The sequence below is a fragment of the Clytia hemisphaerica genome, unplaced genomic scaffold (genome assembly GCF_902728285.1).
Source record: "Clytia hemisphaerica strain Z4C2 unplaced genomic scaffold, Clytia hemisphaerica genome assembly, whole genome shotgun sequence".
Lineage (NCBI taxonomy): Eukaryota > Metazoa > Cnidaria > Hydrozoa > Leptothecata > Clytiidae > Clytia > Clytia hemisphaerica.
Window position 1 is genome coordinate 647,936 of NW_027104380.1, and position 21,452 is coordinate 669,387.

The 21,452-nt window shown below is 35.9% G+C and overlaps 2 protein-coding genes across 2 annotated transcripts; both read right to left on the reverse strand.

Moving 5' to 3' along the window:
- Positions 1-2,729: 2,729 nt before the first annotated feature.
- LOC136819157 (salivary glue protein Sgs-3-like) lies at positions 2,730-5,560 on the reverse strand. Its single transcript, XM_067075362.1, has 6 exons — positions 5,430-5,560; positions 5,159-5,200; positions 4,756-5,001; positions 4,119-4,478; positions 3,199-3,540; positions 2,730-3,075 (listed from the first exon to the last, which is right to left on the reverse strand). Exons 1-6 carry the CDS (start codon positions 5,464-5,466, stop codon positions 2,897-2,899), a joined length of 1,206 nt encoding a protein of 401 aa, XP_066931463.1. The 5' UTR covers positions 5,467-5,560; the 3' UTR covers positions 2,730-2,896.
- Positions 5,561-11,018: 5,458 nt separating this feature from the next.
- Positions 11,019-21,204, reverse strand: LOC136819133 (uncharacterized). Its single transcript, XM_067075309.1, has 9 exons — positions 20,914-21,204; positions 20,554-20,718; positions 18,381-18,670; positions 17,867-18,093; positions 14,581-14,791; positions 14,007-14,107; positions 13,686-13,881; positions 13,123-13,214; positions 11,019-11,262 (listed from the first exon to the last, which is right to left on the reverse strand). Exons 2-9 carry the CDS (start codon positions 20,697-20,699, stop codon positions 11,098-11,100), a joined length of 1,428 nt encoding a protein of 475 aa, XP_066931410.1. The 5' UTR covers positions 20,700-20,718; positions 20,914-21,204; the 3' UTR covers positions 11,019-11,097.
- Between the last annotated feature and the right edge of the window lie 248 nt (positions 21,205-21,452).

Genomic DNA, 21,452 nt, shown 5'->3' on the forward strand with positions numbered 1-21,452 from the left:
CCGGTTATTGGGTTGAGAGCGGGAGCTGCTGGGGTGTGCCGTCCGCGACTACAATCATCAAGGTCATAATAACCCCCTAATAAGTAATTATTATAGTATTTGACTATCAAAGGTTACAGGCATTCTTGTTTCCACTGCCAATTTTATCTGAACAGACTTTAGAATTTTATTTAAATCCAAAAGATCCATGCCAGGACAGGCTCCGGTATATAGGCTATATAGTATATTTTATATTTTTCAATGCCGAAAAAAAAAAATATCAAAAGAAATACCCCCTCCGCGCTGGTACAGTTTGCAAAAACAAAGTATGTAAAACGGTTGTTGAAAGAGTGCGTGCCACTCTAGTTCAAGACGGGAAACGATAGCACTCAATGGTCATGGCTCAGTAAAAGAATCTGCCCAGCTTTGGCAAATATTGATTAGTGCGGCCTTCATCCATATCCTGTATGATTGACATGGTTACTTATATTTGTATTTATTATTGAGAGTGCGTTCTGAGTAGATACAATGTGTCCCAAGAAAGTGGAAAAACTTTTTTATACTTGATATCAGGAATATGTAATAGCGAAGCTGGATGAAGGACGAGAATTCCTTAGCGGATTGCTTCTTTGTCTTTTCTATTCTATTGTAAACTGTTCATAATAGAAATCCATATATATTTTGTTATTTTGTTCACATTTTTCATCAAAATATTACTTGCAGAAGATACCCCAAAAGCTTCCTTGTAAATGAAATCTAATTTTATCAGCGTGTGTTATGAATTTGAAAAGCTTTCATGATTCTTTAAAAATTTCGGATGCAAATATTTTGATAAATATTGTTTCAATTGACTTGAAGTTTTTTCTATAATCAGACATACCGACTCGTTATCTGAAAATATCAGTTAGAAAGAGAGGCGCCCTGCGATGGAGCGCGGTATTTCAAATGAAAAAGTGCCATTTATAATCTTACAGAAGAAATTTCTTATAACTTTACTAATGAAAACAATGTTTTTCTTTTTTTAATTGTTCATTCACCAATGTTTTACAGACCCTCTTGATAATTAAAAGTTTTTGATCGTGAAGGATAAATGCATAGCAGCAGAATCGGCTGCGTTTAGACCAGCCTGGCATTTGTAATTGCTTGCAGTATTCTTTTGAATTCTATTGTTCCGCGCAATTGTTCGGTTTGTCAAATGCCTAATGATGCCAGCGTGTTGGCATTACGTTGGCATTTGAAATGCCATTTTGAGCAAAGGAATCCCCTTTTCTGGCATTTCAAATCAAACAAAGGAACCAAAACAAAGAGAAAAAATGACATTTTTAATTTTTTAAAGTATTTGCACGTTTTTTATTCGGTTCTTTCTATAGATTGTAAAATTTGCAAAATTTGCCTTAGCCTAGCCCTACGGCAAAAAGTTTCAGTCTTAGGTCGTGTTCAGATCTGAAAGTTTAAGTTTAAGGTTTAAGTAGTACTTTGTTGATATGGGAATTCAATTATAATCACTTTTCTTTTGTCATCATCGATTGGCGATCTCGAGAAATCTCCTTTCCTAACTTGAAATCATGTCATCTTCTCTCTTGAGATACTTTGAAACAAAAAAGATTTCAGGGAATCCCTCTGCAAAACACTAATTCGTGTTCTTTTAAGCCATTACTGCTAGAGATGCTCCGAGCGTCTCTAAGTCATAAATTTCACGTTCTTTTTTCTTCATTTAAAAAAGGAGCATGCTTTTCACTTGCGAATTCTGATTTCGTCTATTCAGAAAACTGTAACGAAAAAAAACTTTTTTTTTAAACCAGAGGGTGATTCCTTTTTAAACTTTGGTTTAACTAATGAGGAGCGTGCCGTTAGATACAAAAGGAATATAAAAGAAACATGTAGACCTAATTGCTTTAAACCTTGGTCTGAACACGACCTTAATGACTGCAGTTTTTGAGAAATTCCATGCTTTTCATTGTTTGATCTGTCAAAGTTGAACTTGAGGGAATCACCTTTTCAGTAATGACTCTAAAAAGACGATTCCTTAAATGCCATGACAGAAAATACAATGGAAAAGCTATTAAAATCGAATCCCTCATGAGCAAATGCCAAATTACAAATGCCAGTTGGTCTAAACGCAGCCGATTTCACGAGTTTGCAATTAAAAAAGTTAAATTTCATATCAAATTTTAATGTCAGGGTACAGAGATAGAACGAGGCTTTTTCAAATATGCGTTATCCAGCTCCGCTATTACAAATCCATGTTGATATTAATTAAGTAAAATCCTCAAAACTCACCATCTTAACTGGGCTTAAGAATGATTGAAATGTGAAATGCATAGTTTTCTTTTAACTCGAACGTCAAGATGGACAAGGAATCGCTCTTTCTATGGAGAACTCGAATAATAGAAAGATAGTTATACCAATAATAGAGGTTCAGACCATTGAGTTTCAAGCCGAAGGCTAGAGGTCAATCTCTTTGGTAGGATTTGAAGCCAACAAATCCTACCAAAGTTGCGCGGCCTTGAGCGACCCGCCTGGTTTTTACACAAATGACAGATTGAAACTAAAATTTACCGCTTAATTTCGAAAAATATATCACTCGAAGACAAAGGAATTGCTAGATTCAATCCGTCATCAAAAATACGGCGCATATTTTAAGGCTTCAATTTTTCTTGCCTGAGAAAGGTTAGAGATTGACCTCTAGCCCTTCGGGCTTGAAACTCAATGGTTCAGACTCGGTAAACAATATTTTGCAAGAAAGTTAATTATGAGATCGATGATATACTGTATTTGAAAAAAACGAAAGATCACTAAAAAATAATAAAAATCTATTTTCTACAATTCATTTAGACGATAAGACAAGCCAATTTGATTTTTATTGAAAATTTGATTAATACCAATGGATATTTTTCATCAATGTTTGGTATGCAGTTTAATGCTTCTTTTGTTTTTTAGGGAAGTCACAGGCTTGTGCTTTGTTGTTGAAGACAAGACCACTTGGACATCGTTGACAGATGGGTTTGTAGTTGACACATCGAACGAAGACTGAGGGTCTGTGTGGATCGGCAAAGAATGCGTCACCGTGTCGGTTCTTGCACAAAGAGTTCTTGCCTGAATATTAAGAGGATAAATGATTTAAATTAATTCTAGCTTTTGTAATTCAATTCAATCAGAAATACGAGAAAATGTACTTTTAGATGACTCTCATTCATGTCAAAATGAATAAAACCTTACAGCTTAATGGTCTTCGTGTGGTTGTTGGCTTTTGTTGAACGGTCGTTGGTTTTCGTTGGGTAGTCGTTGGTTTTTGCTGCACAGTCGTCGGTTTTCGTTGGGTGGTCGTTGGCTTTCGTTGAACAGTCGTTGGTTTTCGTTGGGTGGTCCTTGGTTTTCTTGTAGAGGTTGGTGCTTCAGGTACACGCACACAAGTTTCAGCTTTATTGCTGAAGATGAGATTTCCTGGGCATCGTTGACAGATAGCACGATGGCTCACACAACGAACAAAGTAATTTGGTCTTCTGCTAGAGAGGCGAAAGATGGCGTTCTCTGGTTTGTGTTTGCATAAAACATTTGGGCCTATAATAAGAGAGAGAGAGAGTTGAGAAAAAAATATCCAGAGAATAAAAGTTCTAACGTTAAGTTCTATGTTTTAATAAGCTGGCTATTGGTCTTCTGATTCATTCCCGCACTTAAGAATATAAAAAGTCCAATCTTCCAACCTGAGAAGTCGATAACACAATTAGAGCGCTCTACGTCAAAATTTGAAACTTATGGAAGTTTTTTTGGACCACCCGGTAGTTTGATTCGCAGATTATAAATGGGACGCCTATACCGATACAAGGGTGTCCTATAGAGTCTAGGAATATGACACTGTCTCACAGCCCCACTGGAACTTTTTTCCTCAGTGGGATAAACATTCCTATTGAATTCCCGATGAGAATATAAATTCTATTGTTCCAGGGTTAAAATTTTCCAGTGGGGATGCTTTTGGAGTACAATTTTTAAACAATGAATTTCGAGTGGGGATGAAATCAAAGTCAATTTCCCGGTGGGGCTGAAATTCCAGGTTTTTTTCCCACCGGGGACGAAATTTTTGCCAAATTTTCCAGTGGGGTCCCAATGGGTCTGTGACTCAGGGGTGTAATAGGGCTTACATGGAACTGATGGTCTTCGTGTGGTGGGCCTTTGTTGTCTGGTGGTTCTTGGTTTTCTTGTGGTGGTGGGTCGTTGTTGTCTGGTGGTTCTTGGTTTTCTTGTGGTGGTGGGTCGTTGTTGTCGGGTTGTCTTTGGGGCTCTTGTGGTGGTGGGTCGTTGTTGTCTGGTGGTCCTTGGTTTGCTTGTGGTGGGTTGGTTGGGATCTGCACAAGTTTGAAGGCGGTTGATGAACACAAGTCCTTTAGAGCACCTTCTGCAGACGGCTTTTCCATTATCACAAGTGACGAAAATGTTTGCTCGTCTGCTACTAAGTCTGAACACTGAACCGTCTTTTTTACCATGGCATGCTTTGCTTGGACCTGATGAAGAAATACAACTTTAGATAGTCAGTAATAATACACGTTTTTTATAAGAACAAACTATATAAGGACATTTAGGCTTAAAACTCAAAAAGTTAGGAACATCCGAAGGCTTGAAAATATTTGGATGTTCTTATAAAATTACGTGTATCCTCATGAGAACAGCCATAGAAAAATAATTAACATTCAAATTATAGAACCAAAGTTAAAGAATCAAAAAGATATTGATATCCTTCTCTTGGTGCATCTCAAGAAAAGAAATTGGATCAGTACTTACATGGAATTGGTCTAGTGGTTGGTCTTTTTTGAGTGGTTGAGGTAGGTCGAGCAACAGTAGTTGGTGCTTTTCCAGTGGTGGGAGGGTTCAAGGAAACACACGTTCGTAACTTATCGCTGAAAACAAGTCCTGTAGGGCATGGTCTGCAAATGGGGCGACCAAAGACACAGGTGACGAAGACACCGGGTTGACCGCTACGTTGGAATGGAACACCATTATCTTTGTAATGACATAAAGATTTTGGACCTGAAAGAAAGTTATTTTCTATTTTTCAAAACTTCGATAAAAAATCATTAGTCGGTCATTTAATTCCCATTTCAAATTTTAGAATGAAATCATTTTGAGAATAAAATATTAAACGTAAATAATGAAAATGTGAACAGATTTAAGTTCGGAAACTTACATTTGTTAGGGTGTCCACGGCCTGCCTCTGATAACGCGCTCACTGAAAATAAAGTAACAAGAATGTTTATGATAATGTGTGAATTTTTAATTTTTAATCAATATCTAAATTCGCTGTATGTAAACATCCAGCTTTCAAATTACAATAATAATTTGGGCAACAGATTACACCATTCGCCATTCAACTGAAGGTTCCCACCTCGATAAGGTTGTGCTCATCATTGATCAAAAGAGAAGGGATAAAAGAAAAGAGACAAGAGACTATATCTTACCCAGCGCAACAATTGCTAACGTTGCCAAAATCTTCATCTTGTTTATTTCTTCTTCTGTTCAAGGAAAATACTTCTTGTCTTTTGTAATCAGATTGATTGTGATGTTTGAATGTGATGTTCCAAGGTGAAAATCTTCCACTATTTATACTTGCTCAGTGAAAGAAAATTTTTTTGCTGACTTATGGGATTACTAAGGGATACTGATTTTTGTAGGGTATTACATAAGGTATGTCAGACTTCCTTACCACAAACTTTAAATTTTTAATTAGACTTGCCACAAACAACCCCTATTAAAATGAAAATTGATTTTCATTAAAATGTGATTTACAACTTGATGCAAATATCATTTCCGTTTCTACTTTTTTCAAAAGGATTTTCTTTTCGAGTAAGCTCCCAAAACTGGCACGGTAAAGCTCCGAGTTACAGCATATTTCCGCGGTCGTTATCCAAGAAAAAAGTTTCTGGATAGATTTTCTTTGAAATTTATCGATTCTCATCAAAATAAAAAGACTTTCCAGAGCATTTTTCCTGCGGAACTTGAACAAGTCAACGCGAGTCAGGTTTTTTTAGTAATATGACTTACAGCTGCCGATTATTGCAGATTAGGAAACAGCAAAGTTTGATAGGAAATTAACACTGTTTCGCATAAGAAACTTTTTGACTTTTGGGGCAAGCCATAGAATGAATCTGCAAAATTACTTAAATTTATTTCCCCCCAAATGATGTTTTTCAGAGAAGTGTAAAGAAATGGAAAAACAGACAATGGAAATGCGGCTCGTCATGTACCATTCCCTTTACCCTAAGGGTATTGGACTAAAAACAAAAAATACCAACCCACTTTTATAAACTTAGCCATATAAAAACCAGCACTCTTCGCATGATGAGCCGTTTTTTCTGAACTTTTTGGACTACCTAAAACAAAGGAGTTTTCAACAGAAAGAATCAGAACACTATGGGTAATCAGAGACGCGCTTTTTCTTTCCCTTTTCATTTTTCTAGTGAGACTTTTTTCACTCAATGACGAAAAATGTACTATCAGAAAATTCTGATGGGAATTATTGGTCAGGGGGACGTCTTTCGGAGAACAATTAGTTTTAAACCCGTACGTTGGTTTTTGTTAACGTTTCGATACATTAGCAAGTATATAATAAATCTTTTTTTTTTTTGTCCCGTTACTTCAATATAGTCGAACGTGCGCAACGCACTGGGCTCAACTTCAGTGGCTTCAAATTATTCATAGGCCCAATTGTAGACCCCCAGATATTTACCCAATGAACAAGTGTGCCAAATTTCAACCAAATCCGACCATTTTGGAGGGCTGTAGGCTGCTTCAAAGCTTTAGCCTCGTTTTGGCAAAAAACTCGTCCCCAGGCCCCAAAAATCTAAATTTTTGAAAAATGCGAAAAGCACCCCCAGATATTCACCCAAGGAACAAGTGTGCAAAATTTCAGCCAGATCGAACAATTTTTGAAGTCTCCAGGCTGCCCCAAAATTTTAGCCTCGTTTTGGCGAAAAACTCGTCCCCAGGCCCCAAAAATCAAAATTTTTGAAAAATGAAAAAAACACCCCCAGATATTCACCCAAGGAACAAGTGTGCAGAATTTCAGCCAGATCGAACAATTTTTGAAGTCTCCAGGCTGCCCCAAAATTTTAGCCTCGTTTTGGCGAAAAACTCGTCCCCAGGCCCCAAAAATCAAAAATTTTGAAAAATGAAAAAAGCACCCCCAGATATTCACCCAAGGAACAAGTGTGCGAAATTTCAGCCAAATCGAACAATTTTTGAAGTCTCCAGGCTGCCCCAAAGTTTTAGCCTCGTTTTGGCGAAAACTCGTCCCCAGGCCCCAAAATCAAAAATTTTGAAAAATGAAAAAAATACCCCCAGATATTCACCCAAGGAGCAAGTGTGCCAAATTTCAGCCCAATCGGACCATTTTTGAAGTCTCCAGCCTGCCCCAAAGTTTTAGCCTCGTTTTGGCGAAAAACTCGTCCCCAGGCCCCAAAAATCAAAATTTTCAAAAAATGAAAAAAACACCCCCAGATATTCACCCAAGGAACAAGTGTGCCAAATTTCAGCCAAATCCAAGCATTTTTGAAGTCTCCAGGCTGCCCTAAAGTTTTTGTGACAGACAGACAGACACACACACAGACACACAGACAGACATTGTCAGATTGTAGCTCAACTGAAGTTGAGAATAATTCTACTACTTCACATACTGAAAAATACTAACTGTAGAAAATTATTTTCGTTTTGCTCTATATCGGTAAACTACCTGCGACACGACGAACATTTTGATGAATTACGAAACTCAAACTAATTGGTCATAATATTCTCGGTCAAATTCTTCCAAAGTCGTTTTTCAAAGTCGTTGCCCGGAATCGTAGAATTCCAAGAAAACAAATGATTTGAATCTACGAGCTCTCGTATCAAAATTCAGGGGACATTTCCCCGTGGCGTTGTTCATGTGTGTGAAAAGTCTATTTACTTTGCTAAAATCGTTTCAAAAATGCGGTCTGTAGGGCTCTGGTTGTGTGCGTGAAAAATGAACAAATCGCAAAATGAATCAGTGATGAGTAAACGAACTTCCGTTGCTAAAACATTCATGCTTACAAGGAAATTAATTTGCAATTAGTTAAGTTTGCAATTAAGTTTGCAGGTTTTCCTTTCAAAACGAAAATGAAATTACTGATTATGTAATAATAAGTGTCTTAAATATTGATCCTAAAACCTTGAGCGAGTGAAAACACAATTAGTGTTTTCTGATACAAAAACCTGCTTTGTCATATCAAATTTATATCTTGTAACTAACCTTCAATTTAGTTACATTAGATCCTAGGAGAAGGGGTACTAGGTTTACAAAAGACGGGTATGTTCGAGCCAAAATTCAAAAATCGAAGATCGATCCTTAGAGGGAATGAATTTCGAAAATTTTGTCCCTTTTATGACGTTTTTGCCACCCTTAGAGAGACTTTTTCCACAAAATTTAAAATTTTAGTGCAAATTTCAAGAATTTATGACCCTTTGAGGAGGTCGATTTTTAAGTTTTGTAATCTTTGAACCCTTACAGCTACTCAATTGCTTTCTAATGATTTTTGAACCTCTTTGAGGGACTTCCAAGGGTGTGAAAAAGGGACCCTTATGGCTCGCGCACACTCGGCACCCATTTTGCCTAAGTACCCCCCCCCCCGGAAAAAGATCCCGACTAATAATTGGAGATTGAATAGAGCGAATATTTTTCTCCACACGTGTCGCCAGGTAGCCAAAAGTAGCTATTACTTAAAACAGATAAATATAGGTTTCACCAACTACATTTTAATTGTTCAATTTCATTGGCGTATCCTGCTTATTGATTTTTGATTTGAAAATTAGGCGTGTAATTTGTCTGAAGAAATGCTTACAATTTCCTGTCATGGAGAAGTTCAGAAGAAAGCAAAAACAAACCAATAAAATGAACCGCAATATTTTGATCTGGTCATTAATGACAAATTAACGAGGGTGAAGAGGTTTGACGGGTTGCTGAGTAGCAAGTTGATCATCTCATCATCATCGTACCATCGAAAAACAGGAGATGTATGTATGATAAAAAAAGTTACGAGGTTTGCATGATCATAATCTCATATATCGTACATTTTATTTTCGTCCATTGGTGAGATCTTTTTTGCTCATTTAAGTGTTAGAAATTGAATTTAAAAAAGGACTGTATACTGGACAACCCGTTATCAAATGACAGGGTTTTTCGATCAATGCTTTCTGTAAAGTGAACTCTCTTGCGTGATACTTTCCTTTAAAATTCTCCATCGACTTTTTGTCTAGAAATTCAATTGAGTCTAAAATCGCGTGTGTCTTTCCATTTTCTGGATTAATAGTCCAGGGAAAGTGTGCTAAAAATGAATACAATTGTGCATTTTTGACTAGAAAGCATGAAATTTGGTACAGTGGTACCTTAGGGGGTAAGAATTATTTCAAGCCTCTGACCCACTTCCGAAACACCTGTTTGTGTATTTTACAGACCAGAATGCCTCCCAGGCAAGAGATAAATTTTTTGTCTTCAAGACATGTCATATGATATATTGTTGGAAAGGTTTTCTCACACTGGTTCTAAAAAACATCACAACATATATCTGAAAATGGAGTTATGGACCACGGAAGTAATTTACAGACCAGTCTGCATGCCCGAAAAATTTTTTTATGTTTGTTCCAAAACATGTCATGTTATATACCGTATGAAAGGTTTTTTCAGATTGATTCTAAAAAACATCACAACATGTATCTGCAAATGGACCAGGTCCGAGTTATGGGCCAAGAGCCATTCTGGTCTGTAAAATACTCTCATGGCCTATAACTGGGACCCAGTCCATTTTGAGATACATATCATGATGATTTTTAGAATCAGTGTGAAAAAACCTTTCCAACGGTATATGAAATGACATGTTTTGGAACAAAAATAAAAAAATTTTTCGGGCATGCAGACTGGTCTGTAAATTACTCCCGTAGATAATAACTCGGACCCAGTCCATTTTAAGATATATGTTGTGATGTTTTTTAGAATCAGTGTGAGAAAACCTTTCCAACGATATATCATATGACATGCTTTGAAAATAAAAAAATGTTTTCTTGCCTGGGAGGCATTCTGGTCTGTAAAATACACAAACAGGTGTTCCGGAAGTGGGTCAGATGCTTAAAATGTTTCTTACCCCCTAAGGTACCACTGTACCAAATTTCATGCTTTCTAGTCAAAAACGCACAATTGATGCACACTTTCCCTGGACTATAAGGGCTCTGACCATAGTGAATTTTTAATATTTGCCACTTACAAATCATAAATTTCTGTAGCCCACAAAACTGTGGCATGTTATACATATTCTGTTAGGCCAATTATCCGTGAGTCTGAAAATTTAAGAATCGCAATGAAAAAATTTGATGATGAAGAAAATGAAGACCTTTTATCGAACTAAAATTACTTTCTCGGAAAATTTTTCTAAAAGCTTATTTGCTTTAAAATCTTGAAAATAGTGCTTTTTGACCAATTTTCCATCCCAATTTTTCATAGAAAAACAGCCATAACTTTTGATGCATTAATTTAGAAAATTCAATTCTTTGCGGACAGTTTGAAAAAACTTCGAAACAAAAAGGTTAATTGCCCATTAAAACTTAGCACTTTTTATAAAAGAAGGTGATGCAACATATTATTAACGTCTGTCCAGTTTGAAAAAACTTCGAAACAAAAAGGTTAATTGCCCATTAAAACTTAGCACTTTTTATAAAAGAAGGTGATGCAACATATTATTAACGTCTTTTTGAAGTTCATAACGTCATTTTTGCAATTAAATTCTTAATTACTCTTAAGGGATTCGATTAAAAAGCAATTTTTAAAGGTAATTGTTTGTTAAAAGTGTTAAAGAACCTAAAACATAACCTTATGTTCAAATACTAAAATCAATTTTCCGACTATGGCCAGAGCCCTTAAAAAATATCTTTCTAAACAAAACCCTTCCCCTTTCAATAATTAACAGAATATTGAAATTAAGATCTACATGTTAAACTGACTGCCACTTCGACTGCAACGAACACGACAAAGAGAAGCATCAAAATTAAGGAGCGGTGATGATTTTCACTTTCAATCATGAAATATTTCGTCATATAAAGAGTATAATAGACAAACTAAATAAACTATTCCACTACGGTCATCGTTCCAATGGGCACAGAACTCTTCTGCAGAAATCCGATGGATAACGGTGGATGAGGAGTGATTTTCTTGGGTGTGAAGAAGCGATTGTGAGTTGTCTTGAATTCACTGAACCCTTTCAATGGTTCAACTATGTGAGATTTTTGCAGCTAAAAAGCAGAAAGGAAATACTCTGTATAAATTTCACCATATTGCAAACCCTTTAAAATTTACATTTAAATTTGGATGCTGGGGGGGGGTTTACTGGGGGGTTTACTTAGGAAAAATGGGTGTCGGGTATGTGCAAGCCATAAGGATCCCATTTTCACTCTCTCGAAAGTTTCTCTAAGGGTTACAAAAAACCAATTCACTCTCTAAAAGGATCGAAAATTCACGAAAATCTTTGATTGGATGGGCCAAAATTGGGTGAAAATCGAGAAAGACTTTAGAGAGAAGTCTCTCTAAGGATCCCAAAAATTTCAATTTTTTCTCTTTAATGGTAGATTTTCGATTTTTGGCTAGGACATACCTGTCAACTTGCAAAACTAGTACCCCCTCCCCCGGATGCAGAATGATACAACGAAAAATGAGGTTGTTGTTACTAACGCCACACTTTGTAATACCTGTCACGCTTTGTAACACACCTTGACACACTTTGTAATAATCATCAATACACTTTGTAATATGAAAAAGCTAATGCACTTTGACATAATATGCAAGTTTAAATACCAACAAATAGTTACTTCAGTATACATTCAAAACAGCCAAAATTGAAGGTTTTCATATTAAGTTTCAGAAAATACACTGGGTAATCAGTTCTAAATACTTAGTAAAATTATGAACAATGAATGATCTTACTGCCTTACTGCTTGCCTAATCATAGGCTTATTGAATTTTCATTTATTATAACGGGTGCGCCACAGAAAAGTTTCTCTCTTTGAAACTAATTTTCTCGAAATCTAAAAATTTTAAAAGAGCCATTCTTATTTCATCGGAGAGAAGAAAGATAGACTTAAATTTTGATGGGTCATTTATTAAATCCGATTCATTAGATCAAAAGTTATGCTCAATTAAATAAAAAAGTTACTTTCGGAAAGTGCTCAAAAAAGTTAAAAATCGACCCATCAAATTAAACAGAAGCATAATTACATGATACATCAGTATTTTCGTTTCAGCCATTAAAATGATAATTAGCTGTCTAAATGACCTTTTGTTAATTAAAGGAAGGTTGAATTTCAATGAAAGTAAGAAAAATCGTCGAAAAAGGCCAAAAAATCTGATAAAATTCATAAAAAATTACATCAAATGTGGGTTTCGAGGTAAATCCAGCCTTACATAGACTTTATCCAGTCTAGAACCAAAAGTCTTAGGAAATTTCTGTAAAGATATTGAATTGATTTCGATGAAGATTTTAAACCCTTTTGACCCTTCAGTCTCAAAATGTTTGCGTTTAGTTACTGTAAAATGCTCTTAATCATGTAAAGACTATTGCGATTGCCAAATTTAAAATAAAAATTTGACAGGTCGATTTTTAACGTTTTCGAGCACTTTCTGAAAGTAGCTTTTTTATTCAATTGAGCCTAACTTTCGATCTAATGAATCGATTTTAATAAATGACCCATCAAAATTTAAGTCTATCTTTCTTCTTTTAGATTTCAAGAAAATTAGTTTCAAAGAGAGAAACTTTTTTGTGGCGAACCCGGTAGAGATGTAACAACCTTGATTTTTGTAACCACTCCAATACGAACAGTTTTATATGGAAATTTGGATTGGATGGAAATTTTCTTTTATTACAAAGTGTGGCAGGTATTACAAAGTGCGTTTGTACAGTTGTTTATGTTAAGACTTTATAAAACGATTTCTTTTGATTTTGAAAATTGCGAAAAAATTCTGATTCTAAGCTCCATTCATGCCAAAAATCCGGATTAACCTAAATTTACCGGTTGCTAGACAAAGAAGCATGAAAACACAAAACATGAAAGCTCTTTTCACGCTGACTGTAGGGTGAGCTATAGACCAGATAAACTTACATTTTGAAGCGCATTTTCGTTCAATTCAAGCTTCTTGGATGGGCTACTTGGTGAGAAATCAGTGCTGTAGGACGATTTACTGTACAAGGTGTCTAAACGAGAATAAAAATATTTAAACATCGATATAACAGAAAATTTTTTGAGAATATTTAGACTTTTAGGCTTTAAAAGAACATGTTAGGTCTGCCTCAAGTGCCACTGGTACATTGTTATCGACAGTTATTGTTATGGACATTATCATCTTAAGAAGACAAGGAGAATAAAGGTCAAATAAGAGACCATGGTGTCTAAAGGGTCGAGCCCCCCCCTTTCAAATAAGTGACCATTGTGTCTAAAGGGTCGAGCCCCCCCTTTCAAATAAGTGACCATAGTGTCTAAAGGGTCTAGCTTCCCTCTTTAGGTAGGAAGACGCACGCCTTAAGCAATAATGCCCCCTTAGGAAATACATTTGGGAATTTAGACCCTCAGGATAATTCTATAGAAATTTCAGATGACAATCAAAAAAGCCCCCCCCCCCTAAACTATACACGGAGTGGATTGAGATGGAGAGAGAGAACACCTACTGTAATAGTGCATTGGAATATCACTTGCACACGTGTTGATGTGTCGAAGCTTTTGAAAACTTTGCTTTTGTTTAGGAGGGAAGTAGCGTTGAACTGTGGTCGTGTAATACTTTTGTTTATCGTTGCCAAGGGAAACATCAGATGACGTATGATTGTTCGAACCATCGATGATATGATTGCGATATGATGATGGTGGCTGTAATGGAGAGTTCATTTCTCATGGTCACATTGAAAATGATTCAAGGAAAAAAAGACTTTTCTACGTAAATGCATAAATAACCCTAATAATAGATGAGAGAGGCTGCATTGTCAGATACTTACAGCAACATAATCAGAGGTAGCAGTGCTGATCATCGATGTTGCCGGCATGGTGATGCTGTTGTAAAACCTCTTCCCCTTCTCTAATATGCCACGGGATAGATCTAGAAAAAAGAATCTTTATGGGTTCATTTGATGCATTTCTACCGGCTAATTTGCCAGAATCATCTAATCAGCCTGACAGTATTTCGCTATCTTTTTGACGCAAAAAAAAAGTTTTGGTTGGTTCGTATTTTTAGGAATCATATCATTTTTAGTTTTCTCAAAATTTTACTGAATAAAACTAACATTTCAATTTTGCTGCTCACCAAGACTAGTTCACGCCAAAATTAATTCCCTGAAGATACAGTTAACTCTCGCTAATTCGAACTCGAGCGGAAGTCTAGTTTGTTCGAATTAGAGAAAGATTCATTCGAATAATTGAAGAAGTATTTTTTGCGGAGGATTTCCCCTTGACGGGGACCGATAATTAGTTTGAATCATAGAAAGATTGAAATGTATGTTGGAATTGGCGAGAGTCCACTGTGTATTGTTTGAAACATCCATTATGATTCTTTTCCCAAAAGATGATAATTACCCAATGGGACGTATGGATGAGATTGGTTGGTGGTGGTGGCGAAAGAATCCAGTCTTTGATCACCAGAGACGAAAGTGGTCTTTTGTAGTGCTTCAAGAGCTTTTGGTCGATTGAACGGTTCGCTGTCTGAAGGGAATTTCCCTTGGAATGAAGTTGATTGAGTTGAAACAAATGTTTGTTCATCACCACAAGGAATAGACGTGGACGGGTACTGAAAAGAAATTATCCTATTCAACAAACTAATTTGCACGTGGCAAAGAGTAAATAAGTCATTTCATGGAAAACAAGCGATACTTTTATGGACCTACCTGGTTATCAAACTAATCAGTGAACATTGAAACAATGATACACAAAAGACATAACTGGTCAAAATACAAAAAAATAAAGAAAATGAAAGCATATCTATTGAGAGAAACTATCAACACTATTGAAAGATTTTTGAAAAAGAAATAAAAAAGCTATTAAGCGCTTTTCTTTATAAAAACCACTATCATGAAAATGCACAGCTTAATAAATAAGGTTTCCAGAAAGCTCAAACCGTCGCACTCTACCGTGACATTTTCTTCTGTTAGAAAAAATAATAATAAAAAAACAATTTGGCTAATAACATTGATATATGCTCATAAATAGTGATTCTTATAGATAAAGATTCGTTTTTCAGCCAAAAAAATAATGAGTAGTTACAGAAAACTCAAATCATTACCCTCCACCTTGACATTTTCATCGTAAAAAAACTAATAAAAATAATAACAAGAAGCCCGTTGGGCGTGAAGGCCCAGCGAAAAGTAACGTGTTGAAAACGAGCGTGCAAAACAGCAAATGTATGACCATGTTGATCAAAGACAGGAAAAATATTTTCAAAGTCACCGCGGTACTTCTCTTGAATGGTCTCCATTCCAACCGGGTCTACAGGCGCAGGTTCACGGTTGAATACTCTCGGGTACCTAAATAAGCTTTGGGGGGGGGGGTTGGAATAAAAATGTCCTAGGTGGAAAATTTCCATAAATTATGCGCGCCCATAGAAAAATATAAAAAATACCCGCAAATATATAGTGAGTGGGCGCTTTTTAACCAATTAGGTGCACTCACATATGCAGGGAGAAATATCCATGCAGGCATGTTAGTTGGACCAGACTGTAAACCAGAAAAATAATCTTTAAAAAACTAGACGGTGAAATAGTTTACAGTCTGCATATCCAGGCCAATAGACCTTTTTTCAAATAGGACGTCCTGTTGAATAATTATGTAGTCCAGCCATAAAAACAATGATAGGGCCATGCATAATTACTGTATCATGCATATTGTAATAATTATGCATGGTTTTATCATTGTTTTTCTACTGGACTACATAATTATTCAACAGGGTGGTCTCTTTGAAAAAAGGTCTATAAAATTCATGTGGTTAATGTGAGTTAACAGTTTAATGTGACAGATCCAGAAATGATCATTTTCACTGTTCATGCGTGCGTTGCAACCATGAAAAATGTTTCAATATAGTTCAAATTTACCCATGAGCTGCATTTTCGTGTCCATTAACAAATTCCAGAATCAGTTTATACTTTTTAAACAACAAATAATTATGTGAGTCGAGTTTGAAAAATCAAGCCACCAATCGTTTAATGCGACAGATCCAGAACAGAAATGGCCATTTTATTTCATCATCATCATCATTGCTCGACCGCAGTCGAGACCATTTTTGGAAAAGACCATTTTATTTAATATACGTAGAATCATGAAAAAAGTCCCAATCTTGTTCAAATTTACACATTGAGCTGCATTTTAGTCTCCAATAACTTAATTCCATAATCAGCTTACTTGAAATAATTCTGTGTCGAGTTTGAAAAATCAAGCCACCAATCGTCAAACGAGACAGAACCAGAAATAACCATTTTCACGCGTAACATCATGGAAAAAGTTCCAATCTTGTTCGAATTTACACACGAGCTCCATTTTAGTGTCCATTACCAAATTCCAGAATCAGTTAACTTGTAATAATTATGTGTTGAGTTTGAAAATCATACCACGCACATGTCCCACCACTGACTGTTTGTTGTTTTGCTTTGGTAAAACAGCGACATATCCAGAAGTGACTGTTTTCTTGTGTCGCATCAAGAAAAAAGTTCCAATCTTATTCAATTTTACACATCAGCTGCATTTCAGTTTATTTATTTCTATATCGGAAGCCATTATTTCCTAAAAATAAAATCTTTTTGAAAACAAGAAGCTAACAAATGAAGGTGATTTTTAGGTAGAATTTTCACTCATAAAACTTTATTAAAACTTGAGCATCGGGCTCCGTCACATTCGAGGGTTTATGGTCATGCACCTTTGTGCCAAAAATCAGAAAAAACTAATGAGCCAATCTCGAGAAAAGCTGGTAACTAACTAACTAACTAACTAACTAACTAACTAACTAACTAACTAACTAACTAACTAACTAACTAACTAACTAACTAACTAACTAACTAACTAACTAACTAACTAACTAACGAACATGGGTTAATTTATAGGACCTCCACCCCACCGGGGTAGGTCCAACAAGCGATACTTTTATGGACCTACCTGGTTATGTATTTAACACATATATAATTGATATCTACGTGAGCGTGACCTTTAAACAATTATTCAAAAATAAATAGTGACGATACATTAAAATTCGTCGTTTGTTTCTTATAAAAAACACGTTTAGAAACCAAAATTTCATGCTCAAACACAAATATTCTTTCATTTTCAAGACTTCGTGAGCAAAAAACACATCTATCTCATCAAAAAAATTAAATAATTTGGCTAAAAACATTGATGTATGCTTATTAAGTGATTCTTATAGATAAAGATGCATTTTTTGACTCGAAAAAATTGTATTGCTAAAATCTGCTTGAGCCATCTTATACCTACGATAATAACCTACTTTTGTGCAAAAAATTCAGAAAAAACTAATAAGCCAATTTTTCACTAAGTCCAAAAAACCGTTTTTAGCCGATTTTCGGACCAAATTTGCCCAAAACATTTTTTTCGAGAATCGGGCTCCGTCACACTCGAGGGTTTATAGTCATGCACCTTTGTGCCAAAAATCAGAAAATTTTAACAAGTCAATCTTGAGAAAAGCTGGTAACTAACGCACGAACAAACATGGGTTAATTTATAGGACTTCCACCGGGGTAGGTCCAAAAATTATTCAAAGGCTTATTCAAACTTTTTGATATGGCGGACTAACAGAAAGGCTGTGAGTAAACAAATTTCCTGAATAAACGTTCGAATCCTATCTAATCGATAACTATTTCCTTACCTTAACCGATTCAGGGATTTTACATTTGGGCGGACATTCTTTTGGAGGATACATGATATTTGTTGATGTTCTGTAGACATCATTTCCACAATGACTTCTCAAGTCACCTTGAATAGTGGTGGAATATTGAGTGTTGGGGAAGCGCTTCAGACTTCCAGGTTGGATTGGCTTTGCAGTGAACCGTGTGGTGTAATCACTGGGCGGCCATCCCACTTTCTCCCGATCACCTGAGAAACAGATCGTACATGATAAATTGTGGTGTTGGAATAAACTGTTGTTCCAGTTTTATCTATTCTACTACAGACAGCAAACTAAAAATGAATAAATAAAGTCGAAAATTCCGTCCCGAAACGGCTGAAATAGACTAGGGAAATATTTATTTGGGATGATATTTGGACACTTTTGGTGCCTTGAATTCTTATGAAATTCTTTTAGCTAGTTTGCTGTTTTTATTCAAAAGTAGAGGGGTTATAAATACTAGAGAAACATCATTCATTAGAGGTTCGTTACTCACCATCAGGGATGCGACTTTTCATGGCTTCCCCTGGTGATTGCAATTTGCGACCCACAATCTTTGTTGGTTTGTAACTAGCTGCTTGTGTCGTTTGAAAAGTTTCAATTCTTCGGTCCTTGTCCATCTTGAAATTGGTTTTATTGAGAGATTTGCAAGCCTTACTTCTGGCAACATCTTTCTTGATGAATTGCTCATGACTTACTGAACACTCTTCAAAAGTACAATCGATATCTTTTTGAAAGATGGTCGCTGCAGGTGGTTTTTTGGCCAGTCCGGTCTTCTCCTTATGTCTGAAAAATGAAGTTAAATTGAAGTATTGCTAGGTGAAGAAAAGCAGTTAACATTTTAATAATAGTCGTCAATTGGTTGAAAAATTTCATTCATATTACAATTAATTCATTGAAGCTTCTTTTTCAGATTGGAAAGCAATGAATAACACAACACAAAGACTTTAACGAACCATAAAAAATATAATTGCAGAGTCGTCTCGGAGGACGCCGGTACGGCTATGTCCTCTGAAAACTTAACGTTTTAAATAACTTTATTGGTGAAAAATTTGTTTGTAAAAAGGACTGCCGATGAATCATTTTTGGTTCCTTCTCACTAGTTATTACCAATTATTTTCTCTGACTTTTTACTAAACAAGCAACATGCTGAATGGACCTACCTGATGATGAAACTTAGATAGCAATAAGGAGAAAAGCAATCATTAAGAAAATATAGCGCTTAGCGAAAATGCATTAAATGTCATCATTGATTGTTGATGGGGGGAGGGGTTTAGGGAAAAAAAGAAATAGAAAGTTCTGTTTGCAAAATTGCAAAAGTTTTATTGACAATTGAATCATGCTTGATGGTGGCATTGTTATCAATAATTTTTTTTAAGTGAAAAAACAAAGGAATGTATGGAAAAAGCCCAATTCAAATCTGCAAAAACGGCGATTTCCGGCATTTTCGGCCGGAAAAATCTTTTTCTCAAAAATCAGACTCGGCCATGTTTTGGGCATTGTTAATACGCATCTTTGAGCAAAAAAATCAGAAATAACTAATGATAAAATCTCGAGAAAATGCCAAAAAACCTATTTTTCCGGCATATTTCCGGCGTTTTCGGCCGGAAAATTTTTTTTTCCAAAATCAGGCTCCGTCACATTTTAGGTATTATCACTTTGCATCAGTGTGCAAAATTTCATAAAAAAATATAAAGTACAGCTCGAGAAAATCAAGAAATACCGTTTTTCCGGCGAAAATGGTCTGCACCGGCGATTTTTAGAAAGTTCCGGCTTCAAAACTCAGTTCTATTGACGATTGAACCATGCTTCATGGTGGGCATTGCTATCAATAATGTTTTTGTGTGAAAAAACAACGAAATAAAAGGAAAAAGTCCGATGAAAATCTGCAAAAATGGCGATTTCCGGCATATTTCCGGCATTTTCGACCGGAAAAAATTTTTTCTCAAAAATCGGACTCGGCCAAGTTTTGGGCATTGCTAATACGCGTCTTTGTGCAAAAAATCAGAAAAAACTAATGATGAAATCTTGAGAAAATGCCAAAAAACCGGTTTTTCCGGCATATTTCCGGCATTTTCGGCCGGAAATAAATTTTTTTCGAAAATCGGGCTCCGTCACATTTTGGGCATTACCATTTTGCATCTTTGTGCCAAAAATCAAAAAAAACTAATGAGCCAATCCTGAGAAAAGCTGGTAACAGACGGACGGACGAACGGACGAACAGACGAACGAACGGACGGACATCGGTTAATTTATAGGACATCTACCCCGGATAGGACCTCTACCCCGCCGGGGTAGGTCCAAAAAGTGGTCTTTCTCCCTAACAATAACGCTGAATGAGTGACTTTTCCCTGACTTTGAATGGAAAATGAGCATTTCAAGGTCTTTTGAAGTTGGTTGTCGTGTATTTTTCATTAACTGGGAGGACCCACCAAGGTTGGGTTCGACACAGAAAATTTTGGAAAATAGAGACTATTTGATTAGATAGAAGCCTTCTGATTTTAAGCATTTATAAAGCAGAATTCCCTGACTTTTCCTTGACTTGGAAAGACATAATAAAATTTTCCCTGACTTTTACAAAAAATAATTTCGAGGTTTCCCCCTGACCAGTGGGAACCCTGTCATTTAACCGACAAGGTACAAGAGAATGAAAAAAAACAACCGCTTACTTTGGAGGGTAATCATTTTTGCAGGTGCTTTGATAAGATTCGTCACTGTGCAACCAAGCTGGTTCTTTACCGATCTTGAAATGCGATTTCTTTAGAAAGGTATGTGTATCGAGAACTGGTGGAAGTTTTGTTTTGACGAGTCTCATCTTTCCTTTGTTTTATTTCCTGCAAAATGAAAAGGAAAAAAGACAGCATAATCACTCAATTATTTTCTTCATTACATCATACTCAACAACGAAGGAAGTTAGGACCAGAATCATGGACATTGGTAAAGTCAGCGGTATTTTATGACAAAAGCAACAAACAAAAACTTTCTTTTTTTGTAATAATTTTACTAAAGAAATTTTGACGACCACATACCTCAGAAGGTTACCATAAAATGAATCATCTAAAGAAAACGTTGAACTTTATTTGACGTCAAAAATGATGAAAGATCGGCGTCACTTTTCTGAACGGAATTACACACCAATGTTGCTTTTCATCGAATTTCTTATTCATGCATTCAAAGGGTCTTCACATATGTAAGGAAATATCATATCATTTGAAACCTTTCGATTATTGAATTAAACATACTTTTCTCAACCAAAAGCAAAGAATATTCAATCCAAAACCACGTAATGTATCTACCCTGAAAGAAAGAAAAATATATAGCTGTTTTTCAGGAGAAATCACAGCATTTTGCAAGTATCTGATATGTTATTAAAAGTATCTATAACTACAAAAATTTACACCCGATTAACTTTTCTATCAGCCTTTCTTGTCAGTCAATTATCGCTCAAACTGAAACCAGCTTAGGAGACAACAATGATATCAAAAACGAAATACGCAACACTAGACTAAATAATGAAAATATGAAATGATTTAACGTGAGGGGGTTTTCGTTACGAAGAGGAAAATGT